Source organism: Halichoerus grypus, chromosome 14 (genome assembly GCF_964656455.1).
Source record: "Halichoerus grypus chromosome 14, mHalGry1.hap1.1, whole genome shotgun sequence".
NCBI classification, from domain to species: Eukaryota; Metazoa; Chordata; class Mammalia; order Carnivora; family Phocidae; genus Halichoerus; species Halichoerus grypus.
The window spans coordinates 58,160,903-58,179,762 of record NC_135725.1 but is presented as its reverse complement, the minus strand read 5'-3'; the positions used below and the strand labels follow the sequence as shown (position 1 = coordinate 58,179,762).

The 18,860-nt window shown below is 43.2% G+C and overlaps 2 protein-coding genes and 1 long non-coding RNA gene across 4 annotated transcripts in view; 2 read left to right on the top strand and 1 right to left on the bottom strand.

Moving 5' to 3' along the window:
* Window positions 1–18,860, top strand: part of SPATA31F3 (SPATA31 subfamily F member 3) — a 172,870-nt gene that overhangs the window by 89,399 nt on the left and 64,611 nt on the right. The window lies entirely within an intron of this gene.
* Window positions 1,870–12,465, top strand: LOC144380026 (protein SPATA31F3-like). 2 transcript variants are annotated; one of them, XM_078061413.1, is made up of 5 exons: window positions 1,870–2,945; window positions 6,589–6,634; window positions 7,168–7,228; window positions 8,500–8,984; window positions 11,919–12,465. In XM_078061413.1, the coding sequence occupies exons 3-5, from the start codon at window positions 7,221–7,223 to the stop codon at window positions 12,383–12,385; spliced, it is 960 nt and encodes a 319-aa protein (XP_077917539.1). In that variant the 5' UTR covers window positions 1,870–2,945; window positions 6,589–6,634; window positions 7,168–7,220; the 3' UTR covers window positions 12,386–12,465. The 2 variants fall into 2 exon arrangements, with proteins under 2 accessions (XP_077917539.1, XP_077917540.1); XM_078061414.1 differs by lacking the exon at window positions 1,870–2,945 and adding an exon at window positions 5,952–6,095 and having other exon boundaries at window positions 8,500–8,606.
* LOC144380027 (uncharacterized) overlaps window positions 2,974–18,860 on the bottom strand; it is a 65,928-nt gene continuing 50,041 nt past the window's right edge. Inside the window, exons 2-3 of the long non-coding RNA XR_013443737.1 lie at window positions 5,805–5,918; window positions 2,974–3,611 (exon numbers count right to left, since the gene is read on the bottom strand). This is a non-coding gene — a long non-coding RNA (uncharacterized LOC144380027). The remainder of the gene's footprint in view (window positions 3,612–5,804; window positions 5,919–18,860) is intronic.

Here is an 18,860-nt window from a genome sequence, read left to right as displayed (position 1 = left end):
TAGTTCTATGTTAGGTCATTGCTAGAGATAACCAAACTTACCTACTATAGGAGGATATTTCATAATATCATCACATAGAATCGGTTTAAATTTTATGAGTCTTTTGCTGTCACCCCTTTCACTCCACCCTTCCCATGAGAGCTCTTTCCTTTTTAACTGAAATCTGTCATTTTCAGAACATTTAGTAGCATTTCTTTAAATGAGAAAAAAGGTGTATTTTAAAAATTAATTTAAATTCAATTTAATTAACATATAGTGTATTTTTAGTTTCAGGGGTAGAATTTAGTGATTCATCAGTTATATATAATACCCAGTGCTCATTATATCAAGTGCCCTCCTTAATGCCCATCACCCAGTTATCTCATCCCCCTACTTACCTCCCCCCCAGCAACCCTCAGTTTGTTTCCTATAGTTAAGAGTCTCTTATGGTTTGTCTCCCTCTCTGATTTCATCTTATTTTATTTTTCCTTCCCTTCCCCTACGTTCATCTGTTTTGTTTCTTAAATTCCACATATGAGTGAAATCATATGGTATTTGTCTTTCTCTGACAGACTTATTTCGCTTAGCATAGTACACTCTAGTTCCATCCACGTCATTGCAAATGGCAAGATTTCATCTTTTTGATGGCTGAGTAGTATTCCATTTGTGTGTGTGTGTGTGTGTGTGTGTGTAATTTTTCATAATCTCTTATGATTTGTATTTCTGTGGTGTTGGCTGTGATTTCTCCTCTTTCATTCGTGATTTTATTTATTTGGGTCCTTTCTCTTTTCTTTTTGGTAAGTCTGGCTAAGGAAGCAGCTCTTAGTTTCATTCATCTGTTCTACTTTTTTGTTTGTTTCTATATCATTTATCTCTGCTCTGATCTTTATTATTTCCTTTCTTCTGCTGGATTTAGGCTTTATTTGCTGTTCCATTTCTAGCTCCTTTAGGTGTAAGCTTAGGTTGTGTATTTGAGACTTCTCTTGCTTCTTGAGGTTGGCCTGTATTGCGATATACTTCCCTTAGGACTGCCTTTGCTGCATCCTGAAGGTTTTGGACTGTCATGTATTCATTCTCATTTGCTTCCACGTACTTTCCTATTTCTTCTTTTTAATTTTTTAATTTTTTAAAGATTTTTATTTATTTTTGAGAGAGGAGAGAGAGAAAACGCATGAGTCAGGGGAGAGGCAAAGGGAGAAGGAGAAGCAATGAAACATCATCTCAAATGTGTTAGAATGGCTGTCATCAAAAAGACAAGAGATAAATGCTGGTGAGAAAAGGGCACCCTTGTGCCCTGCTGGTGGACATGTAAATTGGTGCAGCCACTATGGAAAACAGTATGGAGGTTCCTCAAAAAATTAAATATAAAACTACCATTTAATCCAGCAGTCCCACTTATGGGTATATACCTGAAGGAAACAAAATCATTATCTGCACTCCCATGTTCATTGCAGCACTATTTACAGTAGCCAAGACATGGAAACAACCCAAGTGCCCATCAATAGATGAATGGATAAAGAAGATATGGTACATATATATACGCAATGGAATGTTATTGAGGCATAAAAAGGAAATCTTGCCTTTTGCAACCACATAGATAAATCTTGAGGGCATTATGTTGAGTGCAAATAAACAGTGAAAGACAAATACGGTATTATTTCACTTACATATGTAATCTAAAAAAAACTCCTAAACTCATAGAAACAGAAAACAGATTGGTGGCTGTCAGTGGCAGGGGGTGAAGGGTGGAGGAAAGGGGAGAATGTGGTAAAAGGTACCAACTTCCAGTTAGAAGATTAGTAAGTTCTGGGGATCTAATATACAGCACGGTGACTATATTTAATACTTTATATTGTATATTTGAGAGCTGCTGAGAGAGTAGATTTAATTTAAAAGTTTTCATCGCAAGAGAAAAATCGTAACTGTGAGGAGATGGATGTTAAACTTAAGTGGTAATCATTTCTCAATGTATATATAAATCATTATGTTGTACACTTTAATACAATGTTATATGTCAATTATATCTCAGTAAAACCGGAGGATGGGAGGGGCTGTTGCCAATATCTCCTAAATATACACCCAGACCTTGGTGCTGTATTGCTTGATGATTATTTTTGATACTTAATATATAGATTGTTGGACTCTGCCCCTAGATATTCTGACTCATTAAGTCTGGGCTGAGGCCAGGAAATCTGTATTTGTACGGGCTTCCCAGTGATTCTGATGTAAGGCCAGGATTGAGAGCCATTAGAACAGATGACCTTTTAAAGTTAGTCATTAAGGGGACACCTGGGTGGCTCAGTCGGTTAATCGTCTGCCTTCTAAGCGTCTGCCTTTGGTTCAGGTCATGATCCCAGGGTCCTCGGATCAAGTCCCTCCTCAGGCTCCTTGCTCAGCGGGGAGCCTGCTTCTCCCTCTGCCTGCTGCTCCCCCTGCTTGTGCTTGTGCTTTCGCTCTCTTTAATAAAAAAAGTCACTAAGAGGGCGCTGGACCAGGAGCATTGGGTGGGCAGGTGCTGCCCTCTAGTGTCGCTGGCTGCTTGCTACATTTAACGCTTACTGTAACCTGCTGCGTGAGCACTCCTGGTCTTGCTGCCTGACACTACTATGGGGTTTCCTGTCCATCTCCCTGCAAATTTTGACTCTTGGGCATTAATAAAAACACTCATTATAAAAATGCTGCTGCTGAATAGCACACTGTGCTTCTCTGTCCCTAGCACCTTGGCACATCTTAGATGTTCAGTAATATTTTCTGATACTGAGACACAGCAGAACTCCTTTGTAAGGTTTGTGTGGAAGGACCAACTCACATCAGTGGCATGTCTTTCAGGATTTTTCTTTACAGGGCTCTGAGATGACCCATATGGTACATATGAGTCAACAACTGTGAACCGTTTCCTGAAGAACTTCTACTATTACAGTAATTGTGGCACTGTGGCACACTCATGGAAGAAGAGTCTGGCTTTGGTAAGTTTTCTCGAAACAAGTGAATGGAATTGATAGTTGTGTAGCCCTCCAGAGTCCCTAGAGGCTTTTCAGGTGCTTCATCTCCCTTGTTTGCTCTTCACTATAAACTGTGAAGCAGAAAGGGCAAATATGAAGATCCATGCCCACATCATCGATGCGTGCATTACATGAATGCGCCTTTGTTTGGGAAGACACTGATCCCACTGTCCTAACCACTCAAGCACCCTTCATCAATGAGTACCAAGGCAGTAAACAAACCTGTACTAAAGGCCTACTCTGCAAAACCACATAAGATTGTCTTTGGCTCTAACTCCTGAGTTTGGAGACAGAGGAACAAGGGTGAGTGAGTTGCTGCAGAGGGGTTCGCAGCAGATGGTTTTAATGGCTTAGTAGGATGGCAGTGGCTGTGGGTTATCTGTAAGGTAAAGAGTGCACTGGTTGGAGCAGGTGCAAGATTTGCACAATCTGATGGTTTTGTCATGGGCAGGGGGTGCGGAGGAGACTGAGAACTGTTTCTGCAGTAAAAAGGCAGCAGCAGCTGCGGGAAGCAGAGCTGGTTGGGTAGGACATTCAATATTCTGTTCACCTTCTCTTCATCCCACTGGTGAGGGACGGAGTGTCCTAGGGTTCTGGAGGTGGTTGAATTCGCAGCACTGGACACTGGACCTATGAGATTGACAGCAGTTTATTAATCACATATATTCACAGCCCACGGAAGGAGGACACCAAACACCATGCAGGCACATTAGGTCAGGTTAATGGAAGACAGAACTGTTGAAGTAGCATAGAAGGCAGCAGCAGCTGCAGAAAGCAGGAGCAGGTTGGGAAGGAATAATAAAAGTTAAAGATTCAAGCTACATTGTAGGTATCTCGACCTGCTACTAAAAAGGTGATGCAAGCTGTTTGTTAACTTGATATTCAGCACTCTTTGGTTGAAAAAGTCTTCTCATTTTTGTAGAATGGTATTTGTAAGTTCAGGGAAGATGTTAAAATGGCTCAAATTCATCCCATCATCAGGGTGAGACTCCTCTTAAGTTATCTTAAATGTAAGGATGTATTTTGTTTGCGTTTTGTTCTATATAAAAAAGACACTTAAAAAAACATTCACTAATCCATTTTTTAAATGAAATCATTGTCAGAGTATTCTTCCTTATAGCTAATAAAAAAGATCCCTCATACTAATAATTGGTAGGGTGTTTTTTTTGCCTTTTGTTTCTTAAATTGTGGTATATACTTAACATAAAATTTACTGTTTTAACTATTTTTAGGTGTATAGTTCAGTGTCATTAAAAACATTTACAGTAAGCAAAAAAGAAGAAGAAGAATGTAGCAGGAGGGGAAGAATGAAGGGGGGGATATTGGAGGGGGAGAAGAACCATGAGAGACGATGGACTCTGAGAAACAAACTGAGGGTTCTAGAGGGGAGGGGGGTGGGGGGATGGGTTAGCCTGGTGATGGGTATTGAGGAGGGCACATTCTGCATGGAGCACTGGGTGTTATGCACAAACAATGAATCATGGAACACTATATCTAAAACTAATGATGTAATGTATGGGGATTAACATAACAATAAAAAATTAAAAAAAAACATTTACAGTGTTGTGCAGTCATCTCTACTATCCATTTTCAGAACTTTTTCATCATCCCAAAGAGAAACTCTGTACCCACTGAATAATAACTCCTTAATCCCCTCTTCCCCAAGCCCTAATAAGGTTGATTCTTGATTCATGTGAATTAGTTTTATCTTTTAACTAGGTTCTTAAGTGTCTTGAGAACAGGCAGGTAACACAACTCACATGTGTTTGTGCCTTTGCTATTGCCCAGTTTAGGGATGACCTCAGATTGAGTGCTCACCACACCTGGCTGGTGGTAGACTGGATGCTGGAGGAAGGACCAAGTAGCATTTTCAGAGATGTTGAGCCTAAGAATTTTGGGGGTGTGGGACCACTCTTATCAATAGGGCAAGAACTTAAGGAAATTCAGAAGTCCTAGGGTGTTGGAGGCTTCTCACAATGTCGACAGGGGCCATGACGTTAACATTAATGTGTGAATCAGTGGATATAAGAGTGGTGGGTAACTGAGGTTGAACAGGAAAAAGCTTGCCCTGCCTAAAGGTATTCAAATTCAGACTTCATAAAACATTTAGCCAAACATTCCAGCCATGTTGGATTCAACCAAAGAACCACAAGTCTGTAGTCCTTAATCAAAAGTGTTGCCAGTGACCCATCTCCAGGAATAGGCAGGATGCTGAAAGATCTATAGAGGCTGTTTCGGAAAATCAAGCTCCAGAAGAGAACCTCACTTATGTGCCTCATGGAAGGCAGTATTTACAGTCTTTTCCCACCCATCTCAAGCTTGACCATAGACCGGGAGGAATCCTTCTTTAACTCTCAGATAGTTATTTTCAAAGGCAGCAACTATATCCTTTCCTTGACAGATCAGACATGATCCTCTTCTTGAACCTCTTAATACTGACCACCAATTGCCTGTGACATCAAAATCCTCACTTTCTAATAGTTAACAAGATAATGTATGTCCTAGCCTCTTGTGTGTTTTTTTAATTATCTTCCCAGTACAGGTGATGGAGTTCCTCTGACCTAGCCAGTCTCTCTCTTATAGGGCATGCAGTGTACATAAAGACTAACTTATCTAAGGATAGGTGCCAGACTGTTGTCTTAAGGAGAGAGCTAAGCCATCAGGTTATAGGGAATAGAGCATGAAAGAATATATGCTGCCCATGACCTTGGCACCTCTAGGGCCCAAGCTCTGCAACTCATACAGACAACCAGACACCTCATCTGAACACTGCATCACATGAGCTTCTCCTAGACAAATAAAGGCCTGTGATGATCTGCATACCTTTTGAAATAGGAGAGCTTTGTGATGTAGTCTAGTGACCTGGTTCCATCTTCTGTGAGGCAGAGATGACAAGGTCTAGAATTTGGAGGCATTAGGTTCCAAGTCCCTGAAAGCCTAGGAAGAGAGATGGCTAGTGAGGTTTAGATTATGTTGACCTCTACCTTTTTTCTGTATGATGTTGGATATTCCTTATACACTTATGGCTCCTTCATTATTATTGCATTAATTATTTGGCAAGTGAAAAAGAGCCACCAAGAATTAAGGTTGGGACCTAACAGGAGCTGTTGCCGGGTAGGGAGACACAATGACCATGCCTGAACTGATTAAGCCTCAAACAAGAAGATTTTATCCCCTTACTTTCTCCTGTTACCCTGACGCCTTCTTTTTTATGGGGGTTTCTTCATGGATCCCAGAAGAGCTCCAAATTTGGGTTGATTCTTCTGGCTGGGAGACATTCAGGACCTTGGATAGCTAAAATCTTTTGGCTACTAGACCTCTTATCCTTTCGTCTGTTCCTCTTTTCTCCTGTCTCACTTTGATCTCCCCACAGAACTTGTTCAGGGAATGGGGGTAGAGGTATGGAGTATAGAAGAGCCTTAAAATGAATTAGTAATAAGAGAAGGGAAATGATGGGTGGAAAAGATAGAGTAGGGGAAAGAATGGTAGGAGAGTATATAAAATTGGAATATAGAAAAAGTTTGGGAAATATTTACAGGTTTTGTCTCATTTAGACACAAAAAGTAAAAGGTGCCCAGCTTAATACTCTAACTTTTTTGTTTTCAAGAGTCACCGGAGAGTCAAACAAAGGGCTAAAGATAGAACATCAAGAGGTAAAGTCCTAGTTTCTCCTTGGACTCCCCTCACTATGGGCAAGATTCCCCTGATTCCTGTCCCTCTATGACCCCTGGAACAAGTAGCCAGGTGCTCTAACCACTGAAGGCTCCAATTACCCCAGTTGACAGATTCTCCCAGAAGACTTTCTTGGGTGGGAAATCAGGGCCTAGGAATGTTCCAAAATTCTCTACCTTACCCCTGCCCCTGGGAATGAAGAATGAGGAAGCAGGACAGAAGCCTTTAGCTGTGTCATTTACTAGTTTTACGACCTTGTGGAAGTCACTTCATCTTTCAGTCTGTGATCCCTGAAATGGGCATCTCATGAGCCTGCCTCACTCAGGGTGTGGTTGTGATGATCAAATGAAATTAGGTCCAGGACAGCATGTTGCAGCGGGTTAAGTTGTACACAGACGTGCCTTAGAGCATTGACTGTTGGGGTTTTCAGCCTCTTCTTACTCAAAGACCTTCAGCTTGCTATAGGATGTCCCTGCATCCTCTCATTCCTTGTAACACTGTCCTGGTTTTTCAGCTAGGAGACATTCCCGAGAAGAAGCTGAGAAGCCGTGGGAGCTGCTCTCTATCATGAAAAGGTGATCACTTGCTCTTTGCAGTCTCCAAACCCCCAGCCTGGCCTGTGATGATTTCTCTGCTTGGCCTGGGGCAGGGAGGAGAAGAGGGATAATGTGTGGGAGGGAGTCAGACACAGTGGATGCTGAGGACTGGTTGAGAGGGTTGTCAGGGCAGAGGGGGATCAGGTGTCTCAGGAAGGAGGAGTCTTCCAGTTCTGCTCTGGGCTAGGTTCACAGTGGTCCTGAAATTCAGGATTTTGCTACTATGTAATTCATTGACGACTCTACATGAGTTTGTACTCAGCCACAGACAAGTTATCCAGTCAAGAGAATAGAGAAATGCATGCATAAATAAATCACCATGTCATATTCCCTTTATAGTTACAACTATTCAAGGGCAGACCCGTGGAACCTGCTAATATTACCTCCATGGTTTTATCTTAAGGGAGGCCAATTCCTGGGACAGCCCTCAGAAAGGATCGTGTCATCTTATCCTCTTCTTAAAATCTCTAAAGAATGGGATTGGCCTTTAAGAGATGCTATGTACAGGAGCTAGGACACTCCATAGTCCCCAGAATGCAGAGTTCCCACAAAGACCTCATTTTCCACAGCTTAGGAATACTGAATGCCAGGCTGTGGCCTTCTTAACCCCAGATGAGACTGACTCCAGGTTCTTCTGGGAATGTTCCTGGTGATGCCCATTCAGCTAACCATTGGCTCCCTGCCTCTGCCTGGTTTCCTTCTCCTGGTTCAGCTTCTCAACATAGATCAACAGACAGTACACCCCACCTCTTAGTCTCTCATGGCCCTGCATTCCCACGGGTTGTCTGAGACCTTGCCCAACAAGCTCCAGACCCTCAGCCCAGCCCAGCCCAGCCCAACATAACTTGCCAGTGGCCTTTTCCTAGGAGGCAAAGGAGTTGGGTAAACACCATGAGGGTACAGGCCCCAAGGCTTCCAGGACTAGGGGAGGGTGGACGAAATCTCCAGGCCACACATACTCAAAGAGGCAGGTGTTGGGGTGCCTGGGTGGCTCAGTTGGTTAAGCATCCCACTCTTGATCTCAGCGCAAGTCTTGATCTCAGGGCTGTGAGTTCAAGCCCTGCATTGGGAAGTACATCAAAAACTAATGATGTACTGTGTGGAGACTAACATAACATTTAAAAAAAAAAAAACCCCGCATTGGGCTCCATGCTAGGTGTGGAGCCTACTTAAAAAAGCATAACAAAACAAACAAACAAAAAGAGGCAGGTGTCACTCCATCAGTAACTGTTGCCATCCTCCCTTCCCAGCCAGGGCTGGCTTCCTCAGGAGGGAAGTGTGAGGCGGCTCCTGTGTGCGGATCCTACCTGCCCCATCTGCAATGCTGTGGCTCTGGAGATTCAGCAGTGGCTGGGGGGTGAGAACACCCTGATCTCTCCCCCTTCATCAGGGCCATCGCAGGGCTCCTCTTGCCTAGAGACTTTGTCCATGTCTAGTCTCTCTTTGGAGCAGAGTCAGGGTTCCCTGCACTCCAAAGATCTTTCACTTCCATCTGTAACCCCCACAAAGTTACAATTAACAGATCAGAAATCCTTAACACAGTCAGCTGCCCAGTCAACCAATGTCAGCATCCAAGATCACCAGGCTGAACACCTTCAGCGAAGGAAGGGATTTCAAGTGCCAGATGTGTCCAGGGATGCAGGAGCTCTTTCTTCTTCAAGTGAGGAGCCTAGGATTCCTGTGAATCAGCAGGACAAGAGGAAGAGCCACTCTGAATGTGTGCTGGAGAAACAAGGTAAGCTGCCCTTGAATATCTGATTCTCTTTCTTTCCCTGAATTCAGAACTCATGAACCTAAAACACCCCATTGCCTTGCATGTTCCTATTTCCCCAAAGCCCTGAGGTATCCTTAAGTACATGTATATAAATGCATGCATTTCTATACCTGAGGGCTCCCAAGATCTTTAGAAGAGTTCTTATGACAGCTTATAACACATAGCCCCAAATATTTTCCAAGCCTGGGAGAAAAAACCCAACCATTTCTTTCATCATAATGCTACCTCTAAGGCCTCTGTTGAAAATATGGTCTATCTTCCTGACCTGGGTTCATGAGAGTTGAGCCAGTCTGCCCAAACTTTCCGGGTCATAGAAGGATCCACTATGAAACCAGAGCAAAGACACTGCAAGCAAATCCCAAACTCCATGGCTCTGGCTCTACCCTCTACTACATTTCATTTCTAAGTGGTCTCTATCCATTGCCTGGAGGACCCACTGATGCCTCAGTGTGCTATCTGCAGCAGAAACATAGCTACCTTTCTATGATTCCTCTTTTCTGCACAACGAGTCCTCAGTCTGCCCATAAAGATCTCTCCACAAAAGGGGAGCCCCAGTCCCTTTTTCTTCAATAATTTCTTCTTGATCTCTGTACTGTCTAAAATTTCCCCCACCTAAGTTAGCCCCATCTTCTTTCCACATCCCCAAATTTGGGCTCCTCCCTCTGACTAACAACGAACCCATATCAATATCCCACTTCCTCTTCTGTCCAAGTGTGAAGCCTTAGAGTGGCACCAGCTGCAAAGGCAGCCACATCTTCAGTGGGGCTTGCCAGCTGTTGCCCAGTAATCTCTGTAGATGCAGAGAACCATACAAAACGAAGCCCTGAGACATGTTTCTGCCTGTCCCTAGGGGCCTACCTGCTAGGAGAAGCCCATTTCAGTCTTTAAGAGGGAGGTGGTGTTTCCCTGGAACATGCCCAGAGCTGCTTGAGTTCTACTTTCAGAAGTGGTTGATTTAGCAAATTGATTCACTATTGCAAGGGCCTGCCCCAGAAGATCCAGCAGTCCAAACAATTGCTCCTGTCCCCTCCTCACCAGCAGCCCCTGCCCCAGAGCAGCACACTGACCAGTGTGAGTGTCCCCTAGCTTGTAGACCTAGAGGCCAGTGGGGATGGTGACCTGTTCTCATCCACTGTGGGAGCAGGGCCAGTCCACAGCTGCTTGCCCAGCTGAGGCAACGTTGCAGAGCTACAGTGACCACAGGTGTGGTAAAGATTGCTAGGGCATTGTTCCTGTTCACATTTGTAGCTGTTGGGACTAGAAATCATTGGGTCTACAGCATTCCAAGTGCCCTGGCAACAGCTTGGTTCTCTTGTGCCCAGAAAGTAAGTCCCTAGATGTGGAGGCAGCTGTTAGCCCCTACATGGATCAGGAAGCTACATCCTCAATACTGATAGGCCTTGACCAGCAGCAACAAGCCTCACCTGATGCTGTCACTGATCATCCTGATCAGCACCTGCCTGGGTATCTTCCCAAGGAGCCATTGAGAAACTGTAGACAAGTTTTGGCCTTCCTGTCAGGGCTGCCAGCTTTTTATTATGTGGCTTTCTCCAAAGCCATGGCCCTGGCAATCACTAGCCAATCACTAGCCAATCACATGATGTGTCTGGGCCTGTTGGGGGCCAGTAGAACCTATGGCTCAATATCATCTAAACACCAATGTATAAGTCCTGGGCCAGCTTTCAAGATGCCAATGAGACTTGTGCAGACAGTGCATAAGCATTCCAGGTTGAAGTATAGGTGAATGGAGATGGTGCCTCTAGAGAGCCAGACATCCTTCTGCCCCTGTTCACTCAAGATACCCATCTTGGCCAAACTAAATTTTTACCTGAAAAAGAAATTCCTGGAGATACATTTGGGAAGTCTTATAAAGACAAAGGAGTCCAGGAACAAGTTGTGGATGTCCCAAGGAATATCTGTGCCTAGAACTCCTTTTGGAGTCTAAACAACCAAGGAAAAACATTGCTCCAGGATCTATCCATCCCACCAGGTATCATCCCATGTGCTCTAGAATGCTCCACCTAAAAGAACAGCTTGCAGTTAAACTAAGGCAGTGCAGGAGAACCAAAGGCAAGTTAGTCCCACCGGGCCTCCAAGATCTCACAACCCACTGGGGACACAACAGGGGCCCAGGTGCTTTGCATTCAGCTGGAAGCCAGTGTGAACAAGCTCAACCTGGAGGAGCCCTGGACCCCTTATCCCCTGCAAAGGTGAGGATAACTCCCTACCCCAGCAGAGAAAACAGAGGACCCAGGAAGACTTAAAGCAAGAGAGAATCACAGACAAGGGGTGCTGCTTTGAAGCTCTCCCTAGCCGGAGAGAACATCTACTCTGTTGAGGTTCAGAGGCCAGGAGGGACTCTTATAAATAGAACCCTTAGCACCCCTGACTTCCCAAATGTATCTCCAGGATCTTTCTCAAGTATAATTTGTTAGGTCAAGATGGTTGCCTTGAGTGAGTTGGAACTAGCAAGGATCTATCTGGATCTGCAGAGCCACCATTTCCATCCCCTCAGCTGACTGATCCCTATCAGCACCTTCACCAGTTTCTCCTTCACTTTGAGTTCCTAGAGTTTCCTCTAGGATTCTTTGGGTCAAAAGGCCAGATGAGAATGGTCTGTAAGGTTGTTAAAGCAAGCTGAATGATCTCACCCAAACAAGGATTCCTCAGAATGCCAAAACTGGAGTCGCCAGAGCTTAATGGGCCAGACCTTACATGACCAACTTACTGGGCCATTATTTGCTGGGCCAAATTGTAAGTCCAGCATTGAAACTGACCACATTTTTTGAGATCCAAACTTTGCAGGGCCAAAATTTATGGGGCCACACTTTCTAGGGTCAAGAGCTGCAGGGTCTACTAAAAGCAGCCCAAATTCACAAGATCCCATTCTTCCAGAAGCTGCAGAAGCTGGCTTAGGAAATAAGGTGAAGCACTTTCCACACTGGATTAACCCCGAGATGAAAGGTCAAGGGCATAAAGAATCCATTCTCCTCTCTAAGGATGAGACAGCGCCCAAAACCATGACAAAAAAGGTTGAGAAGACTCCACCCCCCACCAAACACCCTGTGACAGGAGCCAAGTTGGAGAAGAAAACGGAGGAGGAGGGCATGACCTTCTTTGATGCCCCCCAGTCTCTGGACAATGAACTCAAGCAACAATCCCTTCCGCCCAGACGCTCCTGGTTCCTGTGCCTTTCCCACGACAGCTCCAAGCACTGTCCTCAGCTGCCTTGTGCCACTCAGCCAGAAAATCCATCCCACGTCTCAGCTCTCACCTCAGCAGAAGGCACTGGTCTACACAAAGAGAATACCCAGTCCAGGAAAAAGGAGTTCGTAGGTTCCCAATCCTCTGCATGCCCATGAAAAAGGATGTCATCATTTCCATTAATGTGCAGGTGAGGCAGGACCCTCTCCAAATATACTCTATACCTCTAAGCAAAGAACCACCTGTTTGTGCCTCCTTATTTTCAAGGTTGTATGTGATGTAGAGAGTAGAGAAGGTAGATAATACTTCCCATGTAATATAGGAGCTTAAACTCATATTTCAAATAGATCAGCATTTTCCACACAATTCTTTCAGTCCCACCCTGAATTGTGGATAGGGGGACTTGAGCAAAGAAGGAAGACCCTTGTCCAAGGTGCACTGAGGGTGCACCAGGCTTGAATTCTATCATGTCTTCCCGTGGCATCTATGGGCCCTAGAGGAACAATGTGGGCATGATGATAGTATAAGAAGTAGCAGCCAGGAATCTAGTGCATTTTGGGCCCATAGGCACAATTCACCAATAACTTCTATATATGCCCACAGTCTGAAGGGAAGTTTTTTACAGGAGTGTCACAATGCTCATCCTTGATAAACACAAAAGAACACAGATAATGTGACATGTGTCAGAAGCAAATGATAGAATCTCCCCTCTCTGCGCCCTGTTGTTATTGATTAGATCTTTAGAAGGGCTAACCCATCTGGGAGTCTGCTGTAGCCTGTTGCCAGTTTGACCCCCATTGCCTTTCAGTTGCATGGGATAAATGCCTCCTAGAACGAAGATCAGTTAAAGAGAAGGTTCCCAAAAAGATCACAATAAAAATGACTTTGACCTGAGTCTTACATTCAACAGTTCAAATATTCAACTACTATGTGCCAGGTACTATGCCAGACACTAGGAACACAACGGTGAACACCAGGCCTTCCTCCATTGAGCTTATGGAAGCATGGAGTAGACTGTCAAATAGAAAGTTACTAAAAGCACTGTGATAAGGACTAGTTAGAGGATGTAGGGGAAATACACACAGGGCACTTAACCTAATTTGGTAGGGGGAGGGGGTTCATGGAAATTTTCCTAGAAGAGGTGATATGTAGACTGAGTTTCAAAGGATAAGAAGTTGTCCAGGAAGGAAGTGGGGAATCTCTGGGTTTCCCCAGGCTGAAAGTACAAACTGAGCAAATGTATGGTGTCAAGCAAATGGGCATGCCATGTAAGAGAACAGTAACTTGCTGGAGAAGTACCTATGATAATCAAAAGCATATTAAAATGTTTGAGGGATCAGAATGAGATTGCCAAACTAGAGAATGGATGGCATTCACTCATGCATTTTTTTCATTCCTTCAACTAATACTGAGCGTCTACTATATGCCACACACTTGTATAAGCACTGAGTATACAGCAATGAACAAAAGAGGAAAAAACAATCTGTCTTTAATGAGCTTACGTTGATGGTACACTAGGGAGGGAGATAAAAGCAGCATAAGTAGGGGTGCCTGGGTGGCTCAGTCGTTAAGCATCTGACTTTGGCTCAGGTCACAATCCCAGGGTCCTGGGATCGAGCCCTGCATCAGGCTCCCTGCTTGAGGCCTGCTTCTCCCTCTCCTACTCTCCCTGCTTGTGTTCCCTCTTGCTGTCTCTCTGTCAAATAAATAAATAAAATCTTAAAAAAAAAAGCGTAAGTAAAAAATACAGTATGTAGAAGAAGACCAAATATATAAAAGGTAAGAAGTTTAGGGAAGACTTAGGTGGGGTGCAGTTTTAAATAGGGAGTTCAGGGCAGGTCTCACTAAAAATGTGGGCATGAGGGTGCCTGGGTGGCTCAGTCGGTTAAGCGTCTGCCTTTGGCTTAGGTCATGATCTTGGGGTCCTGGGATTGAGCCCCGTGTCGGGCTCCTTGCTTGGTGGGGAGTTTGCTTCCCTCTTTGCCTGCAGCTCCTCCAGCTTGTGCTCTCTCTCTCTCTGACAAATAAATACATAAAATCTTTTTTTTTTTTTTTCCAAAATGTGGGCATGTGGGATGCCTGGGTGGCTCAGTCAGTTAAGCATCTGCCTTCAGCTCAGGTTATGATCCAGGGTCCTGGGATCGAGTCCCTCATCAGGCTCCTTGCTCAGCAGGGAGCCTGCTTCTCCCTCTGCCTGCTGCTCCCCCTGCTGTGCTCTCTCTCTCTGTCAAATAAATAAATAAAATTTTAAAAAATGTGAGCATGGACTAGAGAGAGATTAGAGAGTAAATCACATAGGTAACTGAGGAAATTTCATGTCAGACATGGATAACTGAGCAACTTTCATGTCAGAAACATGGTCTGGAGGCTGGAGCATGCCTGAGCTATTCCAAGGAAGAAGGACAGTGAGCCCAAAGCAGAGTAATCATTAAGGGGGAAAGTAATGGAGGACAAATCAGAGCTGTAAAGGGGCCAAATGGGGTAAGGCCTGGAAGGTCATTGCAAAGACTTTGACTTTTTGAGTAAATGGAAGTTGCTGTTAGAGGATCTGCTTAAATCTGCCTTATGTTTTAAAATGATCACCTAGGCTGAGTTGCTAACAGCAGTGTTGCGGGTATAGACTTGGATAGAAGCAAGGAGATTAGTCATGAGATTATTCCAGTAATCTTAGCAGCAGAGGAGACCAGAAGTGTTTAGATGCTGGATTCATTTTGAAGTAGAGACCATAGGATACTGATACCCATTTACTGATAGATTGGATGTGGACAGTTAGAAAAAATAAAAAATCAAGGATAACACCAATGTTTTTGGCCCAAACTTCTGGCAATAGGGAGTTACCATTAACTGATGTGAGAAATGCTAGGACTGGAGTAGAGTGATATGTGTGATTGGAAAGGGGGAGTGGTAATCAGGAGTCCACTTTTTTTTTTAATTTATTTTTAAAAATTATGTTCAATTAGGAGTTCACTTTCACACAGAGATAGATACTGGACATTCAAGTGTATATATTGATTAGACAATTTGAGCATATGACCCTGGAGTTCATGGAAGGGCCTAGGCTTTAGGCAGACAGATAGACAGCTAGATAAATAGATATACATAGGTGATGATGATGATGATGATGAAGAAGAAGAAGATAGATGATAGCTAGCTAGCTAGATAGATGTATTTAAAACCACGAACCATGAGACTAGGCTAGGGAGACAGAAAAATTGTTAAATCGGTGTGATGAGTGCTATGGTATATGGGATCCTGTCCCAGGAGGAGGTACTCAGCTGATAAGGAGAACCCTGGGGTCACATAAAGGTGTCACAATAAAAATGACCTTGAAAGGCATCTTACATTCAACAATTAAAATATCTGAGTACTTACTGTCTTCCAGGAACTATGGCAGACATAACAGTCACCAAGACACAGGCCTTGCCTCTATGCAGATCATGATCTCCTGGGTAGACAGTCTCACATGCCCAAATTCCCTAATCAAAATAAACACATGGATGTCCAATATTCATCTTAAAAGTGAACTCCTGATTCCCTGTCCCCCTCTACCACAGAATCACACATGCCAGACCTGGCAGAAAGACAGAGGCTGCCCTGACTGGAAGGTATGGATCTCTGTTTTGAACACCTTGTATCTCTCAGAAGGTGGCACCTCTGCATTCCCCACCTCTGCATTCCCCACCTCTGCATTCCCACCTTCTGACCTACCACACAGGAGCCAAGAGCTAAAGGAAGTGCAGGAAGTGCTGTAATCTCCGTATGATGTGGTATGGGGGACTATGGGACACTCCTGCTCCACTGATTGGTAAGGAAATCCTGGATGACTCAGTATCCCGGTAAACCAAGAGGTGGTGGCAGGACTCTCTTCCACTGATAGGACCCAATGTGTCCACTGCTAGCAAGATGCAGAAAACCCAGGATGGGAAGAAGCATCAATGTGTCCCTCCTCTGAATGATGATTCTCTGCCTAACGGATGGGGGCCCAGCCCCTGTTGTGACCCTCAGGGTGAGGAGGCCCAAGGCCCAAGCTTGCTGAGCCAACACCCTCCACGTGTTTTCCTAAAGCATCCCCGAGATCATAGGAGGTCTTGTGACAGGCACATCCTCCCTGCCTGGTGGGAGTTGGGCAGAGAGCCATGTAGGAGGATGCCCAGGAGAAGGAATGTGACTCAGAAGGGTCACAGCATCATCAGGTGAAAAGCCAAGGTTAATGTGCACACATCCTGGCTTAGGTGGAACAGGCCCTTCCCATGGTCCCCCACAGGCTCCTACCTGCCCCCAGTAGATTTCTATCATGGGAATTTCAAACAGCTGACCATAACTGCTAGACTTTTTTCCTGCTCATTCCGCTATGGCAGCGAGGTCATAGAATATTCTGAGCACAGGAGTTAAGTGTGTGAGACTTTATTTCCTTGCTCTTGCTCAATTCTGTCATGCCAACCTCTTGCCAGCAGGGGACCAGGATTCCATGAACATGAGTTGAAACTCCCTGCCCTACTCAAATTCCTAACCTGTTGGAGATCCTTAGATTCAAGGGCTCAGTTATCTTTGCTCATCTGCTCAAAATTCTAGTTCTCTACTCTGTAGGTCTTTGGGTAAAATATCCCCTGCTCCTAAATTCCCACATCCTCTGAATCTCATCCTCCTTTCCACAGCCTTATCTCTGTTTTGGCCTAACTTCCCATCGCCACCCTATACTTGCCCTTCACTGTCCAGGCTGAATCCCTGGAAGGATGATAGTAAATATGAACATAGTAGTGAAAAAAGCAAGTTACAAAAATAATCATATTACAGTCTCATTTTAAAAATATTAATAGATTTTATTTTTAGAGCAGTTTTAGGTTTGCAGAAATATTGAGCAGCAAGTACAGGGAATTCCCATACACCTCTTCCCACCCTTGGCCACATACAGTTTCCCCTCTTTTAACATCTTGCATTTAGTGTGGTATATTTATTAAAATAGATGAGCCAGTATTGATTCATTATTATTAACCAAGGTTCATTGTTTACATTAGGATTCATTCTTTGTGTTATACATGCTATGGGTTTTGACCAATGTATAATGATATATATCCACCATTAAGGTACCATACAGAATAGTTTCTGTACCCTAAGAATTCCCTGTGTTCCACCTAATCATTCCTTTTTCCCTTCCCCCAAACCCTTGGCAGCCACTCATCCTTTTTTTTAAATTGTGATAAAATATACATAACATGAAATTTACTCTTTTAACCATTTTTAAGTGTATAATTCAGTAGCATTAAGTACATTCACAGTGTTGTATAACCATCATCACTATTTCTAAAACTTTTTCATCAACCCAAACAGAAATTCTATACTCATTAAACAATAACCCCCAAACCCCACCCTACCCCAGCGCCTGGTAACTTCTATTTTCTGTCTCTATCAATTTCCTTATTTTAGGTACTTCATATAAGAGGAATCATGCAATATCTCTCCTTTTGTGTCTGGCTTATTTGCGTCTGACATAACATAATGTGTTCATTCATCTATATTGTAGATGTATCAGTATTTAATTTATTTTTATTGCTAAATATTCCACTTTATGTATATATTACATTTTTTTAATCCATTTATCCATTGATGGACACTTGGATTGTTTCCACTTTTAGCTACTGTGAGAAATGCTGCTAGGAACATTGGTGTGTGAGTATCTGCTTGAGTCCCTGCTTTCTATTCCTTTGGATATGTACCTAGAAGTGGAATTGTCAAATCATATGGTAATTCTATGTTTAACTTTTAGAGAAACTGCCACCAAATTGTTTTCCACAGCAGCATTTTGCCTTTTCACCAGCAATGAATAAGAGTTCTTATTGCTCCACATCCTTACCACATTCACTATTGTCAGTGTTCTGAATTTTGGCCATTCTAATAGGTGTGTAGTGGTATCTCATAGTGGTTTTAATTTTTAATTCTCTAATGACATGTTGAATATCTTTCTGTATCTTTTTTGAAGAAGGGTTCAGGTCTTTTGTCCATTTGTAAATTGGGTTATTTTCTTATTGTTGAGTTTTAATAATTTTTTGTATATTTTGGATACCAGTCCTTTATCAGGTATGTGTTTTGCACAGATTTTCTCCAAGTGTGGCTTGTTTTTTCAAGAAACTTTTTCAGAAGTTTCAAAAACTTCTTTGGAAAGAAGTTTTTAGTTTTAATGAAGTCCAACTTAATTTTTTTTCATAGGTTGTGCTTTTGGTGATGCATCTAAGAAGTCATCATCAAACCCAAGATCATATAGATTTTCTCATAATCTCATTCTTGAAAGAAAAAATATATATATGTTTCTATTTTTCATCTTTTGTTAATCTGTATTTTCTAATTTTTTTACATTGCAAATTAATTACATACTTTTTTATATAATTTAAAAATACCAGAGTTGGCAACAAGGTGGCTTCTTTTAGTTTTACATATAGCACTCTGTGATCCAGAAGACAAAGTTTTACCACTTCGGGTTTCAGTTTCCCTATCTATCAGTGAGTACTAGAACAGAGAAATCACAGAGTTCCCTTTCTGTCATAACATCTAGCATACTCATACTTTTTTTTCCAAGTTCTTTAAAAAGTCCATGGACTTAATTGGAGCATCCAGCCAGGGTGTATCCAGTTATGGGGC